This window comes from Aotus nancymaae, unplaced genomic scaffold, assembly GCF_030222135.1.
Source record: "Aotus nancymaae isolate 86718 unplaced genomic scaffold, 86718_ANA_hifiasm-v0.15.2.pri h1tg000040l, whole genome shotgun sequence".
NCBI lineage: Eukaryota > Metazoa > Chordata > Mammalia > Primates > Aotidae > Aotus > Aotus nancymaae.
The window spans coordinates 22,902,208-22,928,062 of record NW_026988454.1 but is presented as its reverse complement, the minus strand read 5'-3'; the positions used below and the strand labels follow the sequence as shown (position 1 = coordinate 22,928,062).

The 25,855-nt window shown below is 37.6% G+C and overlaps 1 protein-coding gene across 5 annotated transcripts in view; it reads left to right on the top strand.

The window, feature by feature from the left end:
- UTRN (utrophin) overlaps positions 1 to 25,185 on the top strand; it is a 580,690-nt gene extending 555,505 nt beyond the window's left edge. For all 5 annotated transcript variants that reach the window (XM_064360600.1, XM_064360601.1, XM_064360599.1 and 2 more), the window contains 7 exons: positions 658 to 723; positions 7,576 to 7,734; positions 8,097 to 8,337; positions 10,934 to 11,045; positions 12,520 to 12,612; positions 18,421 to 18,443; positions 23,169 to 25,185. In XM_064360600.1, coding sequence (XP_064216670.1) covers positions 658 to 723; positions 7,576 to 7,734; positions 8,097 to 8,337; positions 10,934 to 11,045; positions 12,520 to 12,612; positions 18,421 to 18,443; positions 23,169 to 23,177 — 703 coding nt within the window. In that variant the 3' untranslated portion in view covers positions 23,178 to 25,185. The remainder of the gene's footprint in view (positions 1 to 657; positions 724 to 7,575; positions 7,735 to 8,096; positions 8,338 to 10,933; positions 11,046 to 12,519; positions 12,613 to 18,420; positions 18,444 to 23,168) is intronic.
- The last annotated feature ends 670 nt before the right edge of the window (positions 25,186 to 25,855 follow it).

Below are 25,855 nucleotides of genomic sequence, written 5' to 3'. Positions count from 1 at the left end.
AGTATATACTAGGTGTCTGTGGTTCTAGTAAGTAGCTATGCCTAGAAAGGTTAATTCAAGCATCATAAAAATTTTAACATTTGAACTGGGTCTAGGCCAACTAGAATTTCTAGGGGAAAGTCTTGAGCTGATGGAAGAATATACTCAAAACCATTGCGCTGAGCTCCTTCTCAGCGCAATGATTTGTTTACTGAACTGCAGGTAGGGTAAAGGGAAACAGGTGAGAGAGTGAAGAGACAGGTGAGGTCTGATAATGAAAAACCCTGCCACTAAGGAGTTGGCTCATGTCCTTAGTTAAAGGGAAGTCATGGAGAGTTTTTATTATGAGAGGAGCATCATTATATTTATGTGAGCATGTCACTCTCACTTCAGTGTAGAGCAACTAGAGGGTTAAGGAGAGCCTAGATCTGGGAGCACAATTAGAAGATTAGGTCAGTTAGGAGACTTTACAACATGATGTAAGATAAAGGCATTAAGGCAGTGGTGATGGAAAGGTAACTCAACATGAGATGTTTTAGTGTTACAATTTTGTTAGGAGGTTTGGTTTTTTTATGTTTTGTCAGAATTTTAACAATTTAAAAATGATTAAGGATGTACATCCAATTGACTGTGTCCTATATGGTCACGTTGTCTAATCTCCTTATTTTTATTTTGCAGACTGGCCCAGATGGAAAGGACTAACGGGTCTTTTCTCACGGATAGCAGCTCCACCACAGGAAGTGTGTAAGTAGATCATGAAATTAGTGCTGCCTGGGAAGGCTAGTTCTTGTACCATGGTTGTCAGAAACAGTTTTCACTGACTGTGGCTCTGAATCTTGATCCCAATCAAAGTTATTAAGTGTGATTCCAAAAATGGATAGTATAAACTCAATATGTTTATTTACTTTGTTTCATATAAGTTAATGAAAAAGTCTTGCATTTTCAACTTACCTACCCCAGGAAATCAGATTGTTTTATTTAGAATACCAGATATATATATATATATATATATATATATATTCATTCAGGTATATGAATATATATATATTCATTCCCTTTGTCTCATATTTCTTATTAATTTAACAAAGGTAATTCGACAGAATATGTGCCCTTTCTGTGAAATCCTCTCCTCTCCACTAGCTAACATTTTTTCCATAGTACCTGCATTTAGCAACTCTGACCCACACATGCTTAGACATATACTCCTACCCTTCATTGAAAACTGTTACTTCCCTGCCAATATTTTATTTTATTGGAAACTAAGAAAAGCACCACTGACTTTAGAACATTAAAAAACGTATTATATACTGAAAAGCTTTCTAGCCAATTATTTTATTTCTGATTTCCCCATTTGTGTATATTCAACTTGGTTGTGAAACTTTCTCAGCAAATATTTTATCTCTGATTATCCCACTATTGTGTGTCATCTTACTTTTGGAACTTTACCTTCTTTTTTTGTGCCCTGGAATTCACATTTTTAATATCTAAAAGACTTAATGTTGTCTAGTTTATGTGACTTACGAAGTTTTATTGTGATTTTGATCTGGTGGGAAGCTGTAAAGTAGACAGAAAAGTTGTCAAACATAGGAGTTGGGTGATTTCACTAAAAAAACAAAACAAAACTATAGACAGCGCCAGGTTAAAATGCTTTAAGTACTCTAATATAGAACGTTCTCTTGCTGTATTTTCTAAAAATTGTTTTATTTATTGTTATGGATATAAATAAAAGTTATCAGGAGGTTTTCAACTTCAAATTCAAAGGTTGGGTCTTAATACTGGACTGTAATGCAGTGGAGATTTATACGTTATCATTCATGTACTATGAGTGTGGAACAATTCCCAAATCAAAATAATAGTGCATTCATAATGTTTGTTTTATATTTAACCTATTAGTGTTGACTCTCTCCTAAATCAACAAATTTCCTCAAGGCTGACTATAGCCAAAGCATTAAAGGAAATAAAAGATAATAATCCAGAACAAAATCTTACTTCTTTAAAATGTTTTGTCATGCCCTGTGAACACAGTAAAAGTTAATGCTCAAATTTAGTATATTGTGTCTTCAAATCAAAATAAAAACTATTTATTTTCAAATTTAGCACTGTTTCAGAAAAAAGATTTTAAACATTTTTTGAAAAGAAAAGAAAAAATCAGAAGATTAACAGCCAGATACATTTTAATATACTGTCATTAGATATATTAACACATTCACTCATCTGACAGATAGTTGTTATTAATATATACTTACCGTGTAATGGTGTGCTGGAGTCAATTGTGAGAGCTGTTGTTACATTTTCAGAATGTTTGCAAGCTGTTTGTTAAACAGAGCCCTTATTCAAAATAATTTGTATTCATGTATACAGAGTTACAATTAAATAAATTAGATTAAAACAAAAATAAAATTAATTCTCAAAACTCATCACACCCTAATGATTTTACTTCATTTCACCAATATCTATGCTTATAATAAAATTATTTATTATAAGCTTGTACCCCCTGCAACCCACAGGCCACATGTGGCCTAGGACAGCTTTGAATGCAGGCCAACACAAATTCATAAACTTTTTGAAAACATTATAAGATTTTTTTGCAATTTTTTTAACTCATTAGTTATCATTATTGTTAGTGTATTTAATGTGTGGCCCAAGACAATTCGTCTTCTTCCAGTGTGGTCAGTGGAAGCCAAAAGATTGAACACCCTGATTTATTATCTCTCAGGTATTGTGCGAATGTGTATCTTTTCCCAGTTCCACATTCAGTGAAGTTATGAACTTGAAATTGGCCATGATGAAAGTATTTAAATCACAGAAGTTGCAAATGCTACAAATCAAGGCCTTTTACTTTTGGGGAACCTGTTAAACATTTACCAACTCACTGCCGCCATGCACCCAATACTGCAGTAGGTCTACAGATGTAGATGCTGTATCCATGAATCTTATAAGCTAAAAAGGAAATAGATAAGTAGTCCTTCCAGAAGAACATGGTGAGGACATCTGTGGTGGACAGAATGATGGCCCCCCAAAGATGTCCACATCCTAATCCCTGAAGCCTATGAATATATTCCTTTACATGGCAAAAGGGACCTTGCCACAGGCTTTAAATGAAAGACCTTGAAATAGGGAGATGATCCTGGATAATCCAGGTGGCTCCAGTGCATTCCCAAGGGTCCTCATAAGAGGGAGGGAGGAGAGCCAGAGTCAGAGAAGGAGATGTAGCAATGGAGGCAGAGGTCAGAGAGAGATCTGCAGATGCTGCGATGTTGGCTTTGAAAATGGGGAATGCAGATGACCTCAAGGTGCTAGATGATGCGAGGAAACAAATAATCTCCCATGAACCCCTAGGATGGGCATTCTTATGAGACCTATTTTATAAACAAGGATCCTGACATCCAGAAAGATAGATGACGTGTCCATGATTGTACCCAATAGATATATGACTACATTTAGATCTATGAGTCTGTTAAAATTAGATATATGAGTACATTCAATTGACTGAAAAATTTAAAAGGAAATTGATTTTAAGAATACTACAGATCTCTGAAGGAAAAATTGAGCAACGACATCTCAGGACAGGATAAGACTCATGAGGGTTCTGGGGAATCTCAGAAGCGGGAACTCAAGGACGACAATTCCTTGGGCCATGGCTATCAGGGTGTCTCGCTCCATTTGCCATCTGCCCTTGGGTGACACTGGGAAGATAGAACAGGGAGGCTGGCTGTGGTTTACACAGGCATTGCTGTTTGTAGATCTGAAGCCTGGAACAGAACAATCTTTAAAAGAAAGAAAATTATTTTTTTTATTTATGTCTTACCTACTTTCAAAAGCTCATTGAATGAATCATAGTTTTTTGTCATCTGACATGTACTAATTTTGTAACCTAGATACTATTTACTATGTGTGACTTAACTGTAGTATAATTATATTCTATCTAATGGTATTTCCTTGGTGCAACCTATTATTTTTGCAACATTTTCTATTTTAGCACAAGACATGCAATTGATGTTTAATGTCCCTGATCTGGTACCTCATGTTCTATCTGAATTTAAACAGTTTATTCTTGGTTTTTACTATATGTAATTAAGAATCAGAATGTATCTATTTTTATATTTAACTTTTAGACCTAATAATCTGTGCAAAACACTTAAGACTAAAATTGTATGTTTTATATAAATGATTGCTAAATTCTTTTTTTATGTGAAAATTGCCTTAACTCTCTTCCAGTTACCATAACGAAAGAATGTAATGATAGTGGGGATGATAATATGATAATGTTAAAATCTATCAGCTTCCCCAGAGAAATGAATCTATATGAATCTTGACAAGAAAAATACATCTCAAATCTAATTTTGGCTGGTTTCACTATGGATAGTCAGTCTCCAAATCTTTAAAACAAAAATTTACTTGGTATTAATATTAAGCACTAAAGTGAATTCTTGAGGACAGGTGCTGTCATAAATGTTCTGAGGGCACAATGGTGGCTTGTGATCTTGGAGAAAGTCCAAGCCAGGATCTGTTGTCAAGTCTTGACCACAAGATAAGCCCAGATGGCTTAGGGGACCCAAGTTTTCTTTTAATTCTTGTTGTCCTTATATTAGTTTTTATTTTAAATGTTTTCTTTTCATTTTTATTTTCTTTTAGGTATGTTATTGATAGGTATCATGTAACTAATTTTTTGTTTGTTTGTTTTGTTTTGTTTTTTGTTTTTGAGACAGAGAGTCTCACTCTGACACCCAGGCTGGAGTGCAGTGGTACCATCTCAAATCACTGCAACCTCAGCCTCCTGAGTTCAAGTGATTCTCCTGCCTCAGCCTCCAGAGTAACTGAGATTATAGGTGCCCAGCACCACACCCAGTTAATGTTTGTATTTTTAGTAGAGGTGGGGTTTCACAATGTTGGCCAGGCTGGTCTCAAACTCCTGACCTCAAGTGATCTGCCCCCTCTGCCTCCCAAAGTGCTGGGATTACAGATATGAGCCACTAACTGATATGAGAATCAGGTTACCTCTTATTTATTGTAACACCTGAGATTACCATCTATTTTAGTTGTATTTCGCATTATCCGTGCTCATTCTTTCTTTCATTTGCTGTGTGGGCAAAGTGCTTTGCCTGTACACATGGTTGACCTGGCTGGTCATATGAATCAGTAGGTGAGGACTCTAGATAATGTTCCATTGTCTTTGGACATTTAATATTATGGAAAATAAGAGGCTAAACCTTTTTCCACCTCTGAACCTGATTTACTGTTTTATTTTGATTTCTGGCAGCTTGCTTGTGATACTTTATCTTTAAAATACAGACATTTTCCATGGATACATATGAATGTGCTTCTTTTCTTATTATTTTTGGATACTCTGTCTTTTTTGTTTCTATACTCAGATCTTTTTCATTCTGATAAATGAGAAATAGTTACAAGATGTTCTACCGAACTCTTATTTTGCTGTTTTATATCTACTATATCTTTACGCTTTGTCCATTTGTCCTGTCCATATGTTACAGCTGTTATTTTGTTGTCTTTTATCACCTCTCTCTTCACATGAACTTGGTAAGGTGCCTCCAGGCATCACTGACTTTGCATTAAGTAACTCACTACAGCTCACTGGTGTCCCAGTGGTGTTGAGCCATTAGTCTCACAGCTTGCTTCTGCCCGGATGACACAGCTAGGTTTAGGGTGTTGGCCATTTACTTCCTAAGAGGAAAATATGCACATACACACACCCATATCGCACTGCCAGATTTCTGTTTGATTTAGCCACACGGGCAACTGGGGAGCTTTTGGATTGCTTTCAAATGCTGCTCTTTGCAGTGATGGAGTACCATCCATACTCTCTTCTTCTCATCCTTCTAAACCCAGGAACAAGCATGGGGTTCTTCTAGAGGCTTCCTCCTTCATTTCCCAGTAATGCTGCATTTTCTCAGGAAAGGGGATCAAAGGATGGTGGCGCAGCTTACTTCACTCCTTAACCTGTCCGCGTTTCTTATTCCCAGTTTCTAACTGTGTTGTAAGGGTCCCACCCCACCCTCTTTTAAAATTTATTTAATAAAAGCAGGAAGGTCAGGTTACGTATTTATTATTATATTGTGGTCTTAACCAAAATATATGACCTTTATTTAAATATATATATATATTCACATACACACATATATGTATCTATATCTGTATATTTCCAGAGGGAGGGAGAGAAAAAGAGGAGGTTTATTGATGAAGAAAGTAAATCAACAAGTGACACATCTTTTGCTCTGGCTGTTTGACAAGCAGAATGCCAAAGCATTCAATTTTCTCATTTGCTTCATCTGTCTCTGATTTCAATGCTCAAGACAAACATTTTCTAGGAATTCACCAACTCTCTGATACAATTTCAAGTCTCTTCTTTGTTAGAGTAAACTGCAGTAACACTGAGATGAATTTTCAGATCAGAATTACAAGTACCAGAGCTCTTCCCCTGCATCAGGTGTTACTCGTCAGCTCAAGGGCACAGGTAATCTCAAGGCTCTGGTGAAGCTGAGAGAGGCGCAGGACTCCCAGTGCCACACACCAGGTTCTGTCTGGCTGCAATAGGATGCACTCTGACTCCAGAGTAACAGAAGAAGTCTTTAAGAGATGTTTGCAGCACCTATCGCTTACACAGGAAGGAGCTGCTTCAGTCACGAGGTAGCTCCATTTTATACTCTGATAGCTTCATAACTGACATGAGGATTTCCTGCTGCCTTATCCGGTAAAGCCATCGATTCCAGCACTTGTTTACCAAAAGCCATCAAGCAGACCAGGTGCCATCTGCTAACAGACTGCCCTGCTAGCGTTAGCCAGGAGATCTGGTATTTGCAATTTACAAGATTTCACTGGATCTCTCTTGTTAGAAGAAGAGAAGAAATTCCAAGTCTGCTAGAAAGCATTTTCTTGCCATAAATATATCAACTCTGTTAGATGTTCACTTATGTCAGTTACTAATTCAACCACATTACTGCTCTGTGTAGTTCATTAGAGAAGTAGTTAAATTAGTGGGAGAACCCACATGCGTTAAATGTAGTTTCTTGTTCTAATGCAGAATGATCAACCCTAAAAATGACCTACTAATAATATAAGGTAAAATATCTGTAGAGACGTTATAAATATCTGTAATTATAATTTGTGCTGAACTGTTTAAATAAAAGAACATAAGGATCATAAACCCCATCGTATGGGTTACAAAGCCTTTCAGTATTACTTTCAACCAAATTCTAAAGTCAGTGAAGTCAGATTATTCTTATGCAGTAGTCTTTTAATCAACTCTTTAGACATGCAGTAATTGATTTGTCTACGGTATCTTTTACATTAAATGTCATTCCTTAATTTTTTTTCTGCTGAGTAAGATATCCCCTCTGAAGTTTATGAGAGAGAGCTGTTAGATGAAGGTAAAGCCTGAAATGTTGGCTCATATAATATACATGCTCTGTTAGATGAACTTCTTGCTAGAGTTTTAAAAGGGAGGTCATGGAGACACTGAGCTCTAAGACCAACTTGGCTTAGCCACTCTCCTGTCCATCGTCATTTCTACTTCCTTTATGTCTAAAAACATCACCATCCAGGTGTGAGCCTCTGGGTCTGTTTCCTTTGTCTTGCTAGGGAAGACGAGCATGCCCTCATCCAGCAGTATTGCCAAACACTTGGAGGAGAGTCCCCAGTGAGCCAGCCACAGAGCCCAGCTCAGATCCTGAAGTCCGTAGAGAGAGAAGAACGTGGAGAACTGGAAAGGATCATTGCTGACCTGGAGGAAGAACAAAGGTGTGCTAGACCTGGGAGAAGGAAATATATTATCCTTTCTTTCATATGAATTTCACTGTAGCCGCCATTTATTCTCTTTTCAAGACTATTGTCTAAGAAATCACGATGGAGTGAAAATTTTAGAGGACATTAACAAACTGGAATGCTGGTTGCAGATACAGCAGCATTTGAGGGTTCAGTGATGATGTCTACTGGGACACTCGCTGAAAACTACGATTTTATTCATGCAACTCATCTTACTGTTAATACACGTGTTCATATAAGAAGAACTAGCATGAGCTAAATTGGAAGCTGACAGACAATTTTGGAGAGATGATAATGTACATGGTAGTCATTCTGTTTTTTGCCCCTTTCTCTATTAGAAATCTGCAGGTGGAATATGAGCAGCTGAAGGACCAGCACCTCCGAAGGGGCCTCCCTGTCGGTTCACCGCCAGAGTCAATTGTATCTCCCCATCACACATCTGAGGATTCAGAACTTATAGCAGAAGCAAAACTCCTCAGGCAGCACAAAGGTCGGCTGGAGGCTAGGATGCAGATTTTAGAAGATCACAATAAACAGCTGGAGTCTCAGCTCCACCGCCTCCGACAGCTGCTAGAGCAGGTAGGGTATGTAGAATTCAGTGTCACACCTCCCCAGGCCACCTGTCCGCTGCCCTGGGACTTGGTCCAGGTGTCAGGAGAGGCAGAGAAGTCCACTTTCAATGTCTTACCTCCGTAGTTAATTTAGACTGGCTTAGAAATTTCCTTTTGCATGTAAGCATATAAATCCTCACTGGCACAAAAACTGTGTTTGCCCAGCTTACAGTGGAATTTCCCAATATTCTTTAACACTGAACTGAACCTCAGCTCCGAACTGTTTGAGGGAAAATATCCTATGACGCATCTTCCTGATTTATACATGGGAAGCATCTGTGGATATTAAGGAACCACAAGCGACCTGAAACAGGCATTCTAAAGCTTTCTTCCAGTGAGGCAAAAATGCTGACTCCAAGAATCATTACTTTCTGTTTTTAAGAAATTGGGTAAAAGATGGTTATTAATTTGCTACTATTATTTCCTAACACTGGACCATGTTTTATGGGAGTTGCTTGCAGGCTTTCTGGATGATAAGAAATACAATTTACATTATGATGAATACATACATGTATGGAGAATATAAAATAATACCTACCTTTATAGAGAAATGCCAGCTCTCATTTTCTATTCTTTTCCTTTTCTTCTTCCCTCTCTTTCTTTTTTCTATTTTTCTTTCTTAATGCTGGTCAGGACCTACCAAATTGATTCTATAACTTATCAATGGTTATTGCATTCAGTTTTGAAACTGTTCTTTGGAATATAAAAGAAGCATCAATACAGTTTCTGCCTTTTTCTGATGCCTGCCATCTTGTTAGAGACCATAGCAAAATACTTTCATATATAAAGAGGCAGCACACTGTAGGGAATTAAGTACTTGATGGCACATAGCACTTAGGAATAGGAGTGATGTCTCAGAACTAGTGATGGAGAGACCTTTGCAGCAGGTGCTAGAGTGTAGAGTCCCAGCACAGGGGCCAAGAGCTCCTCTCTCTTGAAGAACCCCTGACATCAACATGCATGTCATCTTATGTCTTTTTCTCTAGCCTGTGCTGTGTGGAGCCCCTAGGTGGTATAATAGGAGTGCCTTTCTACAGAAATGATGTATTGACTCAAAGCAGGAACAACTTTCTATCCAATGATACCCTCAAATTTTAGAAAAATATCTTTTCACAATTGCTCTCAGTCTTTTTAACTTGTCAGAATAATTCAAAACTGTTATTTCGGCCTTACCTACACATAGATCACTCTTTATAATTTGACCATACACTTTTCTCTAGGTCTCTCAGTGTTTCAGAATTTGGGTGAGACTGTTCAGGCCTCCCAATCCCACATATTTGGAAAGTAAGAGTTTACCAAGAGTGACCCAAGAGCTGGCTTTCTAGAAGCCCTCTGGAATGTTTGAGTCTTACTTAGTGCCAGCCGCATACATTGAAAAAGTTACCTTTTTCATTCTGTGACCTTGAAGTTCCCGAATGGTGCTGTGTAAGCGATGGATTTTCTCTTGCAATCTCTTGTTTAGAATATGAAGTGTTAGTGTTAACATAGATGGAATCACTGTAGAAGGAAGCTGTGCTCAAAATCTTTATTTGCCATGGCTTGTTGATGCTCACAGGAGAGCAGAAGGCTTTTCTGTTCACACTTGTCTTCCCCTACTCCCTCCATCCCGTTAGACAGTGCTACCTAATGGCTCGTGTGCCTTGAGAATCGCGCAGTAATGCTTTTAGAAATAGCTGATATCCAAATGGCTGTCTATATCCAAGACCGCAGAGCGCTTATCTCTTCTAAACAATTCAGCATGATGAATGCCAGAAGGAGATGGAAAGTTCAACTCTGATAGTAAAAACTGGCAGAACTACCAGGCTTCAACTAATATAGATTTAATGGAAAAATCTGCATGAACGAATTGTAACAACTGCATTCCCTATATGGTGGTTCGCACTTTCTAATTCGATCATGTACTTGTCAGCATATCCATCACTGTTTCAAAGATTGTGTGAGTGCATTTTCGAAGTATTTACGAGGTGCCAGCCTGTTCTAACCATTTTAGAAATAGTCGTTCTTCACTCCCCTCACAAAACCCTATGACATGGCACTATTATTGCCCTCCCCATTTCACAAAGAACGTAAAGCATGGAAGGTTGTACAGTTTTCCCAGAATTACACAGCTTCTGAGAGGCAGAATGGGAATTAGAATCTAGGCAGTCTGAATCCATAATCATGCTTCTAACCACTCTCCAATATTGCCTTGAAATATGAGCTAATTTTGAAATTGGATAAATTTACTGTATAAGAAACCCAGTGCTGAGGTTTAAAATATGAGTGAAATATGCTTCTGTATTCACTTGATTAACATTAAAATAATAGAAAAATTGAGGGATAAAAATGATGTTGATAAATGAATTTTGCAGCATAACCAAGTGGGTTCTTCAGAGTGCCCAAGCAGAAAGGGAAGGGCCAAAGCCCCCACCAGCTGATGCTAAAATGTGTTGAAAACATTTGAAGGCAAAGAACTCTCTATGATTTAATTATCCGTGGTGAGGGAGGGGAATTTAAACAGGAAATGTTGTTCCTTGTGGTTATTTGAATCCTTTCTCTGCTTTAACCTCTAACTGTGATTCCAGCCTGAATCTGATTCCCGAATCAACGGTGTTTCCCCGTGGGCTTCTCCTCAGCATTCTACACTGAGCTCCTCGCTTGATCCAGACGCCTCCGGCCCACAGTTCCACCAGGCAGGTCTGTGTCCCCAGTGCACTGCTCCGCCACCAAGTCGGCTTTGTGCCTTGCCATTTGTTTGTGTTTCGTGTTAAGTAACATTCTTACACACTGGTGCCTTAGGAGGTAAAAGAGTGTTGCATTTGGTCTTAAAAAAGTGCAGATCGATTTAAACAATGTCAAAAAGCAAACATTTTCGAATAAGCTATAGTACACTTGTTTATATAATCTGTAGTAGTGGATTGAATTTTGGTGAAAGATGAAGAAAACTCACTCTGTCCTTTTAGAATGAACAGGACATTATTTGCTTTATGAATTACTTTTTTGGTACACTTTCTGTCTCTAAAATGTTACATTTGTACATACTCAGAACTAATAATATCATACCAAACATTATGGTTTTCTCTGCCCAGGTCTGGAAACTCATTTATTCACTTTTCTTCATCCTAATCCACGTAGACATTGTCCTGCCTGTTCCGTCAGAGGCAGAGGTCCCATGCAGTCTCTCCTTGGTCACAATGGGGACCTGTCACTGATGCTAGGAAGGACAATTTTGAAATTTATCCAATTTTGAAATTAGCTCATATTTCAAGGCAGTATTGGAGAGTGGTTAGAAGCATAATTATGGATTCAGATTGCCTGAATTCTAATTCCCATTCTGCCTCTCAGAAGCTGTGTAATTCTGGGAAAACTGTAGAACCTTCCATGCTTTACGTTCTTTATTTGTGAAATGGGGAGGGTAATAATAGTGCCATGTCATAGGGTTTTGTGAGGGGAGTGAAGAACGGCTATTTCTAAAATAGTTACAACAGCCTGGCACCTCATAAACTAGGTGTTCATCAATGACATTTTGTCATCCATGAAATTAAAATTCTAGAATTTTACTGAGAACTATATATTGTAACTAAATTAATTTGTTTGTGGGATATCTTTTGGTACATTAATCAGAAAAAAATTAAAATATTAAGATTATTTTCATATTTTTTAAATAAGAGAATTATTTTGACTGTAGATTATAGAATTAAAAAACACATCCTAGTGAAAAGTATCTTAAATAAGACACCTTCACTTTTGTGGCAGGGTAAGCTGGCCTAAGCTGAAGTCTCCAAAAAGAAAGGAGGATGGAAAAAGAAAATTGGTGGAATTTTTTTTGTATGAAAAAATAACTGTGGTGCAAAATAGTAGATTTCTAATTCAATTATTGAAATAATAAGACTGTATTACTTGTTTTTCTCCTATTTTTCGGTCCCATGGTATGTGGATTCTTTCCACACGAACAAACATCTAGTACATTTTAATTATGTAAAATTATATTACCAACACTCAAGTAAAAATGTTTTGGGTTTATTCCTGTAAAATTGTCCTTTGCAGTGGGTACTCTTTTCACATTGGTATTTAGAGGCTGGTAGGAGTACTTTCTCCTGAACTGGGGTTTTCGTGGAAGGCTAGACATTAATTTGAGAAGCTTTGTTGTTCTCTTTATTTGCTGCCACAGCGGGAGAGGACCTGCTGGCCCCACCGCACGATACTAGCACGGATCTCACGGAGGTCATGGAGCAGATCCACAGCACATTTCCATCTTGCTGCCGTGAGTATGAAAGATCACAGCACCACAGCTGTGCGTGTTCCTTCCCTTTTTCTGCATGCGGCCCTTGGTCTTCTTCCTTGAGATAACAAAAACCTTATTAGAAACAGGACTGAATATTATCTGAAAATAAGGCAAACATTATACATGTTGATAAAGAAAATGAAGCTCAACCTAGATACTATCCAGTCACAGGGGTACAGTTGCAACGCAATTCTGCTCTTCGAGATTTTTCAGTACGCCCAGGAGGTGATAAAATGAAGGCAAATAAAAGAACAAATCTGGTTTTAAGAAGAAATTATCCTCCTCTATGCAAGTTATTGTAAGGAACACATCTTAGTTCAGAGAAGAGCTCTCAGTGACATGCCAAACAAGACATGAAAATAGCCTTTCTAGTGTAATTTCCTCTCTTCTTCAAATGTTCTCCAGTGTTGTGAGACTCCAGTGCAGAAAGAGATTATTTTCAGATTTTCCCATTTTATTCCTGCTGGTTTCTTTTCCTGTGGAATAAAATAGTCATTGTAGAAAGGCCAAACAGTTTAAGGCGTCATAGAATAGGACCCTGTGAAATTTCCATCTGAACAACCAAGAACCAAAAAATAACCAAATCCAGGGGGAAATTATATAATGATTCTTACTTACTCAGTTTTTCTAGATGTTTTGTCTTCAGCATCTTGCCACCTTGCAATTTTGGCTAGGCTCTCACCTAAAACACTTCTGGTGTTTCTAGCAGAAACAGTTTACTTGTATGTGTGTGTGTATAAACATATATACACACACACATACAGGTATATGTGTATAAATTATTTATATAAATATATATACATATATACAAGAATATATGTTTATATAAATATATACATACATACAAGTATATATGTTTATATAAATATATAACATTTATATAAATTTATATGGATATATACACACATAAGTTTATATGAATATAAATTTATATATATTTAAATATATATACACATATAAGTATATTTGTATAAATTACTTTTATATAAATATATATACATACATACAAGTATATATGCTTATATAAATATATAATATTTATATAAATTTATATAAATATATACACATGTTTATATGAATATAAATTTATATTTAAATATATATACACACATATACAAATATATATATGTATTACTTAGTGATACTGCTAAATATGTATATACACACACATACAAGTATATATATGAGAATCACTTGAACCTGAGAGTCTGAGGTTGCAGTGAACTGAGAGCATGCCACTGCACTCCAGCCTGGGTGTCAGAGTGAGACTCTGTCTCAAAACAACAGCAAAATAAAATATATTTCTTTCTGAATTTTCAGGAATATTTGCCTAAAGATTATATTATGGTTTCTATCAGCACATGAACATATCTATTTGTATTTTGCCAGTGTGTTGTTGCCCAGGTTTTTATTTGTAGTTCTACTATAATGCTTCTCAAAGTTTGCAGAATCACATTTACAGTGTGTCAATCTCCACACCCACCTCCCTACACCCCAAAGTACATGCGTGCATGTGTGCACACATGTGCACACATATAGACACACTTTTGGCTCTGTAGAGTCTCACAAAAGCTTTAGAGGGTCAGTGAATGTTCACATGCTACCAAATTGTTGCTTACTTTCTAGGCTGTGTAACCACCATAATAGATAAACTGATTAAATCTTTTTTATTAATTGTAATTCAAGGTCTAATTTTTATTTAGAGGTTTTGATTTTCAGTTGTCTGCTACTTAGTGACTAAATAAAACCTCATCATAGTCTTTATAAGCCAGAATTATTCTTAAAGGAAATTACTTGTTAGTTTAGCTTATACCTAAATACCTTAATAATCAGTTAAAAGCAAATTCTGTACATCAAAGCATGTTTAGAAGTTTTTATTTAATATTATGGTGAACATTTTCAATTTTAAAAGTTGGGGTAACAGGTTGGGAAATGTGTTTCAATATATACCTTGTAATAAATATAAAATGTATAATTTCCATATTAAAAAGTCTACTCTAAAAAGTGTGATTTTTACAAGTTCCATTTTCTAAAGAATTCACTCTTAAATATTTCTCAAAGTAAATTCTGACATCTAGATTTTACAAAAGAGTGACTTGTGGCTTTAAAACAGATCATTGTTAAAAATAAATAATCATAATTTTGAACAAAAATGAATTGTAAGAGGTAAATGTGTGTGTCTTTTGTATGGCCTCCCTTTAAAGGCAAGTATAAAATTCCTATTGGTTGGGAATCTTGTTAGCTATTCATTGATACTGGTTCCTGAGAGGAGTATACACAGTACTTTCAGTGGGACCCACATCACAGAGGTTCACCCTCTCCCCTGTATCGGTCCCCTCTTCACCTGTGTCATTCTCAGTGTTCGGAGAGTGGCTTATGGAGCCCTGAGATTCCTTAATGTTTATTATGCTTAATCACATTTGTCAAAAACTCAAAACCTGCTGAAATGGAATGATTTCCTTTTAAATATGTCTGTATATAAAATACCCATAGCCTTCTATTTGATAAAAAGCTGTTGGCTTAAAAGTATTGGTTTGGAGCAGCTGGCTTCATGTTCTCATAGTCTTAACTTTGCACATTCACAAATATTTATAATATTTATAGTTTTCTGAATGAGCATTGCTAGTCATATCTTCTTTTCAAGAATTCAAGCACATCCATATATGAAATGATGAAGAGTGTATTTTAGAATCCTTTGAAATATCCATGTTATTATTTTTGGCTTCTGAAAGTTCTGCTATTCACATTTTTTCCTCTGGCATTAAAAACTTACTCAAGATAGGGACAACTTTTTGTGAAAATAAAAGCTGAATTGACTTATTTATAAAATTGATATGTATTTTCATATTCTGCCTATAATTATTAAACCTTTTAAAAATTGATACACAGTAGAAATCACCGTGGAAGGTAGACCTGGTGCCTAAAGCATGTTTCTTTCTCTCTTTCTCTTTTTTTTTTTTTTTTTGAGACAGAGTCTCACTCTGTTGCCCAGGCTGGAGTTCAGTGGCACCATCTCAGGTCTCTGTAACCTCCACCTCTCAGGCTCAAGCAGTTCTCATGCCTCAGCCTCCCAAGTAGCTGGGACTACAGACACATGCCAGCACGCCCAGCTAATTTTTATATTTTTAGCAGAAATGGCATTTTACCATGTTAGCCAGGCTGGTCTCAAACTCCTGGCCTCAAGTGATCCACCCACCTCGGCCTCCCAAAGTGCTGGGATTACAAGTGTGAGCCGTCACACCTTGTCCCAATATGTTTCTGACTTGAGTGAATGATTACATCTTCTTGCTGGGAAGGTTTACTTGAAGCATTCCCAGATAGTACTCAAAAGGTTCTGTGGGATTCATTTGTTCTTTTGTCCCTTTGAAGTTGCTCAGCCAGCAAATATTTTAATAAGTCTTTGTGATTCCCAAAGCTTACCAACCACCTTTGGAGAATTTATCTAAACAAATCGGATTGGCACCCTCCCAATGCCAAGCCAGTCCCTTGAGCCCCTGTAACTAATGAGAACTTTAAAACTGCTTGTTGCCAGCATGCAATGAATTGATCTGCATGTTAATCTTGACTTTTGATCCTTTGTGGATTAAAAATTAGCATGGCCCCAAGTGAATTTCCACTCTTGGCAATCTTGGAATTAAAATGAAACTCTGTATTCATAAATCCTATTCTGTAAATTGCGTACTTCAACATTACAGTTTTTTAACTCTGTCTACATATTGTTGCACATAACACTTCAGAACTCCTTTGTCTGAATTAATAACCCAGTTGGTCCTGATAGCATCCTTGAATTATGGCCTTTTAACGTCTTTTTTACATTATTTATGTTGAGTCTTAGAGCAGAGAGAAGCAGGCATTTCCATCACTACCTGGCAAGGAGTTAAGGAAGGGAGTTTAACTGTACTGCCAATTAATTAACAAATGTACATATTAAAATTCCCACTGACTGCAGTAACCCTTTTTATTTTTTGGTATAAACTTTTTTGTCTGATTTTCATTTGTGTCCTTCAAATGTATGGAATACTGGCAGTAAGCCAACTAAGTTTTGCTGATAGACCAACAAATGCTTTCAAAATTATTTTTGACCCACAGGCATGTTTTCGCTATGAATTGCCTACGTTTATTAAACTTGAATGGCATTCATCAAAAACCCAAAACCCACTGCACTGCAATGATTTCCTTTTTAAAATAAAATATGTTTGTGTGATTTGTTCAGGAAACTACCCATAGCCTTTTATTTGATAAAAGTCTGTAAGTTTAAAAGTATTGGTTAGGAGCAAAATGGATTAGACTTTTGTCCAGGGTTTGGCTATTTGTTACTTATGTTATTTACAAGAGAAGCATAACTGTCTCTTTTAAAAAGAGTCTGTAAACCTATGGTATACTTAATTCAATTCAGCTAACCCTTGGACACTCTGGAGGTCCACCCTATTTTTTTTTTTTTTTTTTTGAGACAGAGTCTTGCTCTGTCATTATGCTGGAGAGCAGTGTCACCTTCTTGGCTTAGTGCAACCTCCGCCTCTTGGGTTCAAGTGATTCTCCTGCTTCACCCTCCCTAGTAGCTGGGACTACAGGCGCACACCACCACAACCAACTAATTTTTGTATTTTTAGTAGAGACAGGATTTTACCACGTTGGCAAGGATGGTCTCTTGACCTTATGATCAACGGGCCTCAGCCTCCCAAAGTGCTGGGATTACAGGCATGAGCCACCTCACCAGGCTAGGTTCGCTCTTCTCTCCTGGATGTAACTTACAAATCTGGCAGAACTAGGCTCCTTTTAGCCTGATTTCTCCCCCAAATACTGGGGCTCACACTTTCCCTCCTGATGTCATAGAAAGGGCACTCTTCACTCCTGCCCCTTGTTTCCCACATAGCTCCTGGCACACAGCATATGGTCACTGATGTCTTTTCCCCGCCTCAGCATAGAACAGTGAGAGATAGAAGGAGTGCAGCATGCTAGATGATTAGGGACAACGCTTATTTGATCAAGAGCAGATGTTGACATTACTGGGGACAGATCTCCTCCATTTCCCCCAGTATTAAGAACGAGATGATTGTGTAGCAAAAGAGGGGATGAAAAGCAGATGCCTTAGAGAAGAGATGGTAGTGGCTGCCCTTGCAGAGCCTACCAAATCATCTTCACTGTCATGTGCTCTGGAACCAAAACGGAATTGAGCTGTGTGCAAAAGCGAATTAGACACCATATTCTAACTTCTCCAGTATTCCTGACTGGGCCCATCTAAGGAGCTTTTATTATCCCACCTGTCCAGAAGGCTGCTGAGGATTAGGCCAGCGCTTTCCTTGACACAAGTGCTTGGCCACCATATTCCTGGGCTGGGCCTTAAAGTCCAGGGTGTGTCAAGGGTGGGTCAAGGGAGGCAGAAACCAAAGACTTATGCCTCCAGTGGTCCCTTGATCAGAATTAGTACTCAGCAAAGTAAGTAGAATGTGCTCTGTTCTGATACATAAACCAAATACAGTATGATTTAAATAGGAAATGAGATTTTTTGCAAGGCTAAGTACTCACTGAATGCTTTAGTGTGTGCACTAAATCTTAAATCACATGGGATATGAGAAACTAACCAGGAAAACTAGCTCTCACTGAAGCATTTAGCCAGGAAAAAACCCTCAAAATGTGTTTCTTATTTTCCTATTAGCATCCATTTAACAGCTGGGCTATTATTACCCCATGTAGAGTGATACTTTCCACACATTTGCGTGCCTGAGAGTTGGAACCAACGGAGTAAGAGTACTGCCTTTAACTGATTTCTTTTGTTTTCTCTTTTAGCAAATGTCCCCAGCAGGCCACAGGTAAGAGTTAATGGGTCGATTGGCTCCATGTTACTGATCCCAACCTAGAGTAAGTAGATTACCCACCACTGATTTTACTCCTACTTAATTCTTCGTGTAAATAAGTAAACTTACTTGACATTTAAATGTTAGTTGATTCTGTACAGCAGTTTATCAGTCTGGGGGTGGGCTTGGGAGCCACTAGATAGCAAAAATACCATGTGTTTATCCTTTGTGTTCTAACAGCTTAATGACATCCTATGTGCTACGTAAAGTCACTCTAGATAGATTTGGCCACCACTGCTCTCTCAAATGTCTACTTAAGGTGGCTATCATAAAACATTGACCTAAAAAAAAAATGGCACCACAGAGATGGTTTTGTTACTTTGAGGGGGAAAATATTTCAATTTTTTACTTAAAATTTTGCTGAGAACTGTTGGCAGCTATAGCCTTATGCCTTTCAGTATTTTCTAGAAACCAAAAAGTGTCTGAGACAGGGCTCAATCAATTTAGAGATTTACTTTGCCAAGGTTGAGGACACACCCGGGAGAAAGAGACACAAGTTACAGTAGGATTTGTAGCGTGTGTGTGTGTGTGTGTGTGTGTGTGTGTGTGTCTTCCAGAAAGGATTTTGGGGACTTCAATATTTAAAAAGGAAAGAGCAGGCAGGAGCTGGTAGAGAAACAGTCAATTATGCATTTGTCTCACGCTCAGTAAATCTGCATTTTATATAAGATAAAATATGTCTAGAGTAGAAGAAGCAGTCAAATATGCATTTTCCTCAGGGTGGGCAGAGAGATGACTTCTAGGCCTGTCTTTGTTCTGTAAACATAAGCTGTTAATTCACATTGTCAGGGTGAAATTCAACAGAACTCTGTTTTAGGGTAAAGATCTGGGGGCCCATAGGAATTTCCTTGTGAGCAATTTGTGAGGGAGGTCACTGGCCTTCTTCCTTTGCAACTATCTGTTTAGGAAGATGATTTTGTGTGACTCAGCTCCCACACCTAATTTACATAGTGAGTTAGGGAACCCTGAGATTTTGTTTTCCATTCCCATTTTCTTATCACATCCTTTTAGTAATAATGTGCCACAAAGCCAAGGTACCTTTGGAGAACATTTTCTTTCATGAACTTGTTTACTAATCTTTTTGAAACAATGAAACCTCTGAATCATTGTCTTATTGGCAAGAGAGGCTGGGATCTTAACTAAAAGACAGGAGTATGTGAAGCAGACAGGGTGTGGTGAGAGCTGTGGGTGTTCCCTTCTACTTGCTTCTGTTGTCTGAGTGAATTGGAAGCTGGGACTTAAGCAGGGAGCGAGGTTAGGGAGGAGGTGTCAGAGGTGTGAGGAGAGACTGGAGGATGTGTGATAGCTTCTTGGAGAACAGAAGAGCAGATGGCCTGGGAAATAGAGTGTGACTACAAGCAGCATTAAAGGTGCCACTCATGAATTTCACATGAGGCTATTCTGCAGGGTTGTAAGTTACCCTCTAGTCATATTCAAGTTCATGAGCACAGGCACCAGAGTGGGCCGAGTATTGCATTTAAAAAGTTGAAGCTGGGGTTTGACAAAGTGAGTACAGTGATGCAAAGGAAGAGGCAAAGACGTGATTATCATAACTGAACTAGATGCTTAAGATCAGTAGTGAGAGGAATGAGGAAATGTCCAGTGTGGGAGACAGAAATAAAGATGGGAGGATCCATGGATCCTATTATCAAAGGATGGATAAATTTGCAGTTGTAGGCGAAGCAAGCTGTGAAGGTAGAGCTGGTTGTCAGAAGTTGTGTTGAATGATATTGAAATCAGAGAGGTTGCAAGTATTAGTAATGGTCCATATTTGGACATTTGTGTGAATGGCTAAGAAAGGTGGAGGACAGGACCTTTGAAAGAAGAGCTCAAAGAACTGAGAAGCCAGGTGTTGGAAGAATCATCTCCATGGGTGTTGAAATCACTAACATTTAAAAATAGCTTTAGAGTGGGTGACATTGAGCCTTTTTTTTTACTTCAAGAAGTGAAGGAACATGACCCACGGAATCAATAGATTACTGCATTATGTATTGTTATAGTCCAGTGACATGAGATTCAAAGCTGAGTATTTTCAGGGAGAAGAGAAAAAAGATACCCCAAAGGCCTCAATGAGGACCCAGAAAAAGACTCATACAGCGTGTGAGGAATTTGGGAAGGGTGGGCAGGGGAAGTACTATGTGAGAGGGTTATGAGGGAAGCTGTGTCTTCAGGTAGATGCAAATACTGATTCAAGCAAGTAGAGGCAGGCAACATTCAGAGAAGGGTCTGGGAACATGGGTTTTGTGGATCGTGGGCCACATGACCTAATAGGACAGGTTTCAAGAGCCAGGAAGGGCAGGGCATGGTGACACAAAAAGGGGTATGCAGATCTTTGTGTGACCAGTATAAATACAGGTAATGGAAGGGTGACCAGGAGTCTGGAGCTTTTTATGGTGGCCCATTCAAATAAAGGATAAAGGGTATGATGAGGTTAGTCCTGATGGTCCTCAGGTAGAATAAGGCTGTGAGTGACAAAGGCAAGTAAAAAAGAGAGAATCTTTTAAAATCCTCAGATACTTATTATAATACAAGTACTCAGAATTTAAAGCAGGAAATGATCTTCAGAGGCCTTCTCCTTCTACTCCATTTTAAAGAAGAGCTTTGTAAACTCATTTTCTAAAATTGAGTTTACAAAGAGCTAAATGTTTCCTGGTTATACAGCAACTTAATGGATGGAGCAAACATCTGACTCAATACAGGAGGCCTCTTTCCCATTTCCTTCCTTCCCTCTCCGTTTGTTTTTTGTTCTTTGCTTTCCTCGTCAGCATTTTCCTTCTCTTCTCTTTTCTTTGTTTTTTGTGTCTTGGGTCAAATGGAAATTCATGAAACTATATATTTTCAGCTGGAGGGTTGAGCTAATATTTACATAGCATGATCTTAAATTTTTAGAATTCTGACACCTAAAATGAGAAGTATTATGTGTCTAATTAATAGACATATCTAATTCTCAAGGGTAATGGAGTACATAGACATAATTCAGACATCCTCTTGGCTTTATATTCAACATGATTCAGCACCAGAGTTTCAGTTATCAATATTAATATGAAACAAAATGTTCCTTTCTCATATAGAGTTAATCTCTCCCCTTCTCTGTCCTCAAACTACTTTGAATTTACTTTGGTTGGCACTTATCTCATATTAGAAAATGAGGCTGCCTGGCTGAGATATCTTTCACACCTGCTTCCCAAGAGAGCCTCACCTCAGTACAATGCCTGGAGCCCATCAGTGTTTGCTGAATTTTTGCTCCCTCTAACATGGCAATCAGATGTTCAAAATGGAGAAGCAAGTATCTGAAGAATCCAAATTTGAATAGTCATGGAGAATAGGCTGTAGGCCAGAGTCAAATGAGTTTGCTGCTTTCAGCATACCTGGGAAGACGAGGGGCTCCATGGGCAGCTTTTCTAACAGCTTCATTAGAAACCTGCTTCTGGGGAACAGGACTTTATGCTAAAGTCCCCCATAAAATAAGGTGTAAAGATAGATGGAGTATCTTTCCTGAGAGTCCAGAAAGGCCTTTCATGATTTATGAGGCATGGTCCAATTTGGATGATTTCATTTTACAGAGATTTGAACATTTTCTTCTAATTTCAAAATCCTTTTAGAAGACCAAATGTTTGATCCTCCCTTCTAAAGGTTAATACCATGTCCATGAGTGTGGCCTGGATTTATATTATGTCCGGCTTGGGACATTTAACTTTAACTGACACCACTGCACACCTTTGGATTATGATTTCTGCCTTCTCTTCCTCTTCCCTGAACTCCAGCTTGGGACTGAGATGGGTTGGCATTGTTAGGGTACCTCCTCTACAGATGACCCTCACAGTCCCCCAGGAAGACATGGGACATTTTCACCAGTCTCATTCACTCACCATTGATACCTCCAGCAGAAAGAAGTGAAGTCCTCTCAATTTTAACTTAGCTTCCAGCTTGGTCAAGACAAAAGACTTCCAGGCTTCCCTCTAAATCAGCTGCAGTGATGGAAAGCAGACTAGGTTACTTCAGCATGAGAGGGAGGGACCTCATTGCAGGAAGCAAAAGTCATGTTAGAAATGCATGCTTGTTCCTCAGTGCCGAAAAGAAGAACTAGAACTCAGATAAAGAATTTTCTCAGCAAGGCAATTTACTTCTATAGAAGGGTATGTCTCATGGATGGCACAATGGCGAGAGCACACCTGAACAGGGGAGAGGAAGGGGTCCTTATCCCTGATGCAGGTAGCACCTAATCCTGTGTTGTTCCCCTATTGGCTAGGGTTAGACCACACTACTAAGCTGAACCCAGTTGGCTAACTTGAAAAGGGCAGGAATGCAGTTACCCTGGTAGGAAGGCCAGAAGATCAGTTTCAGTGGGAGTAGCCATTACAATGGCAGGGGTAATTCACAAAGTGGGTAGCAGATGTGGAATGTGGGCTCTATAGATAAGGACTGGTGGGAAGGTTGTTTACCAGGGCCAGGGGAACACAGAGAATAAGGAAGTCTAGCCTTGAAAGCAGGGAACAAAGGGCAAGGAAACTTCAGCAAGCTAAACCTTTGAAGAAGAATCTCCTACTATATTTAACAGTCACATGGGAGTTAAGACACCTTCTGAAAGAAGCACTTTTATTTCCTTGAAGAATTGACAGATCTCTGCTACCTGTAATGTTTTATGCAAATGTTTGACAGTGCTATTTTCCCTTCCCACAGGCAATGTGAAGTATTCATCTGGCCAACCAGTGTTTCCTGACGTACAGTGTTGTCCTTTTCAGCAAACGCCAATTCCAAATTCCATTTGATCAGAAGCTCCATGGCTCCTTGACCCACAGTGTTGAGTGGTGACTGTGTGTTCTACTGAAAGAGTAAAACACTGACTATCCAAAGAGAAATGGATATTTTGTTTTTATAATAACCATATATTATTGTTTTCTTCTTCCCTTTCTATGCAACTGTAAATTAATGAACAGAGAGGTATTTGGAAATGGTAATACATTTGTCACAGATTTGTATAATGTATACAGCATTGGGAAAGTGGGTGGGGGCTTTCTAATATGATACTGTCTTTTTAATAACCATGACAAAACTTACATAAGAATTAGAAGACCACTTTACATTTTTACATTCCTTCTGCTGTTCATATTAACCTTGCACAATAACTTCATTATTTCTTTGACTCTTTTACCACACTGTTTTGGTTATTTATAGTTAATCAGCCATATAACCACATAGATCCCATATATTTGTTTCCATGATTTGGCCATATTAACAAATTCATACATTTCAATCAAATATATATTTTCACATATGGTTTAAGCTACAGCCCTGTGTATGCTGTTTAAATTTATTTTTCATTGTCCACTTACTTCTTTCGTGACCACTTGGATAACCGTAATAAAAATCCTATGGGCCTAAATGGCATTTCTACTGGGATATTTTTTCCTGTGTTTTATTCTTTTTTTTTATATATATAAGTAGGACTTAATTATTTATTTTATGTCTTAATCTATTTGATAAAAAAGACTACATTATAATAATCTCAAAGATTATTTTACCAAAGGTTGCCCATTTAAGCGTTTTCATTTTGACACAGAAACAAAACTTGGTACAACCTTTCTTAGTTCCCACATCTTTCATCATTACATGCACAGCAGACCTTTACCTATTGTGATACCAGAATGCATCACTGTCTTTAGTTCCCTTCAGAAATAATTTTATTGCTGTTTTATATTTTCAAGTCCTTAATAATTCTTCAAACTCCTGTTTTCTTACTGAAAGCAGACACACATTTAGTGCATGGCTTATTTTACCTTTTGGGTAAAAGAGCAGATGTTCTTAAACCATTCACTTAATCAATATATTTGGAAAGAATGTTTATCAAAAGTCTATGTCACTGCTTCTACAGAAGAATGAAATTAATGCTTAGATGATGGTACCTCCACCTACATCTTTGAGTGCATTCAATTAAGTATTTCAGTTCAACTTCTGATTTAACATTTTATTGATTCAGTTTAAACATGTTACTTAATTACCAAATGTAGAGGAACCAAAAAACAAGTGAAAATAATGTGTTTTGATTCAAACATATGTGCTTTTAAAACATAAAGACATTTTTTAACTTTGGGTTCTCTTTAGCTGGGATCTGACCAGAAGGAGGCTTAAAGTTAGAAATTGCTATTATTTTAGAATAGGTTGGGTGGGTTGGGGGGCAAGGGTGTCTATTTGCAGCAGAGATATTTTGAAAAGAAGAAAATTGTTTTATATAAAAGGAAAGCCATGACCACCTTTCTACCTCAGATCCATCTTCCTTCATTACATTGGAAATTGCTTTATGCTGCTGCAGTCTGCAAAGTCTAGAGCTTTTATCAGGCCATGTCATACCCAAGAAAGCACCTACTTAAAGAAAAAAACAACTCCCTGAACTCTGAACTCCAAGTTGTAGATTTGGTGTCTTCCTTGTTCTTACTTTAAAAAGTCATGTGTTAATTTTTTTACTGCCTGTGTTTGTAAGCAAAGTGTCCTCTATCTGCTATTAAGGAAAAGCTACATAAAACACTACATTGTAACCTTCTAAGTAACAATAAATAAAAAGAAATATATTGCAGTAACAACAATGGGAAGTAAGTATGTATTTCTTTTGAAATATGTGGTAAAGAACTAATCACAGACTATCATCTAATCTGGTTACATATTGTATTTTTCATCCTGAATAAATGTAATTTCAACACAAGGTGACTTTGATATTCTTCAGCTGGTTCACTGATAGAATCTGAGCTTTGAATCCACATTTATGAAAATAAGAGAGAGAGCCTGTATCCTGATACATCTATGTATTTTCCTGCAATTTCTCTCATACACACTAATACCATCTCCTGTTGCTCTCGTTCTCTCTCTCTTCCCCATCTCTTACACATACATATAATTATATGGTTCTCTATTTTACAGATAAAAGGCTTATTGATAGAGAAAAGTAATATTGGATGTAAAAATGTGTACAAAAAACCTATTGAGTGTTTTAATAACTAGATGCTATTGACACTGAGTTCTTTTCAAATCTACTTTTAGTTTCATGCCTCAAATACTGTGCTTTTCATCCGTTCACTGGATTTTAGCCACTCTAGTAGGTTTAGTCAATTTCTGAAGCCATTCAGTGGGAAACGATGTTGAGAATTATGTTGCTTGATTCTAACATTAAAAGCTATCTATGAAATAGAAGAATCATTTAAAATATAATTTGTTAAAATAAAGAAAACTGATACATTCTGATGAACAAACATTTTAAACATCCTGTCTACCACTAAGTAATGCTGACCTTAAGCATTCCTGAGAAAACACTCGATTCCCAGCAACTTGTTGACCAGGTAGCTGAAAATAGAAGTGAGAACAAATGAACAAGTTTT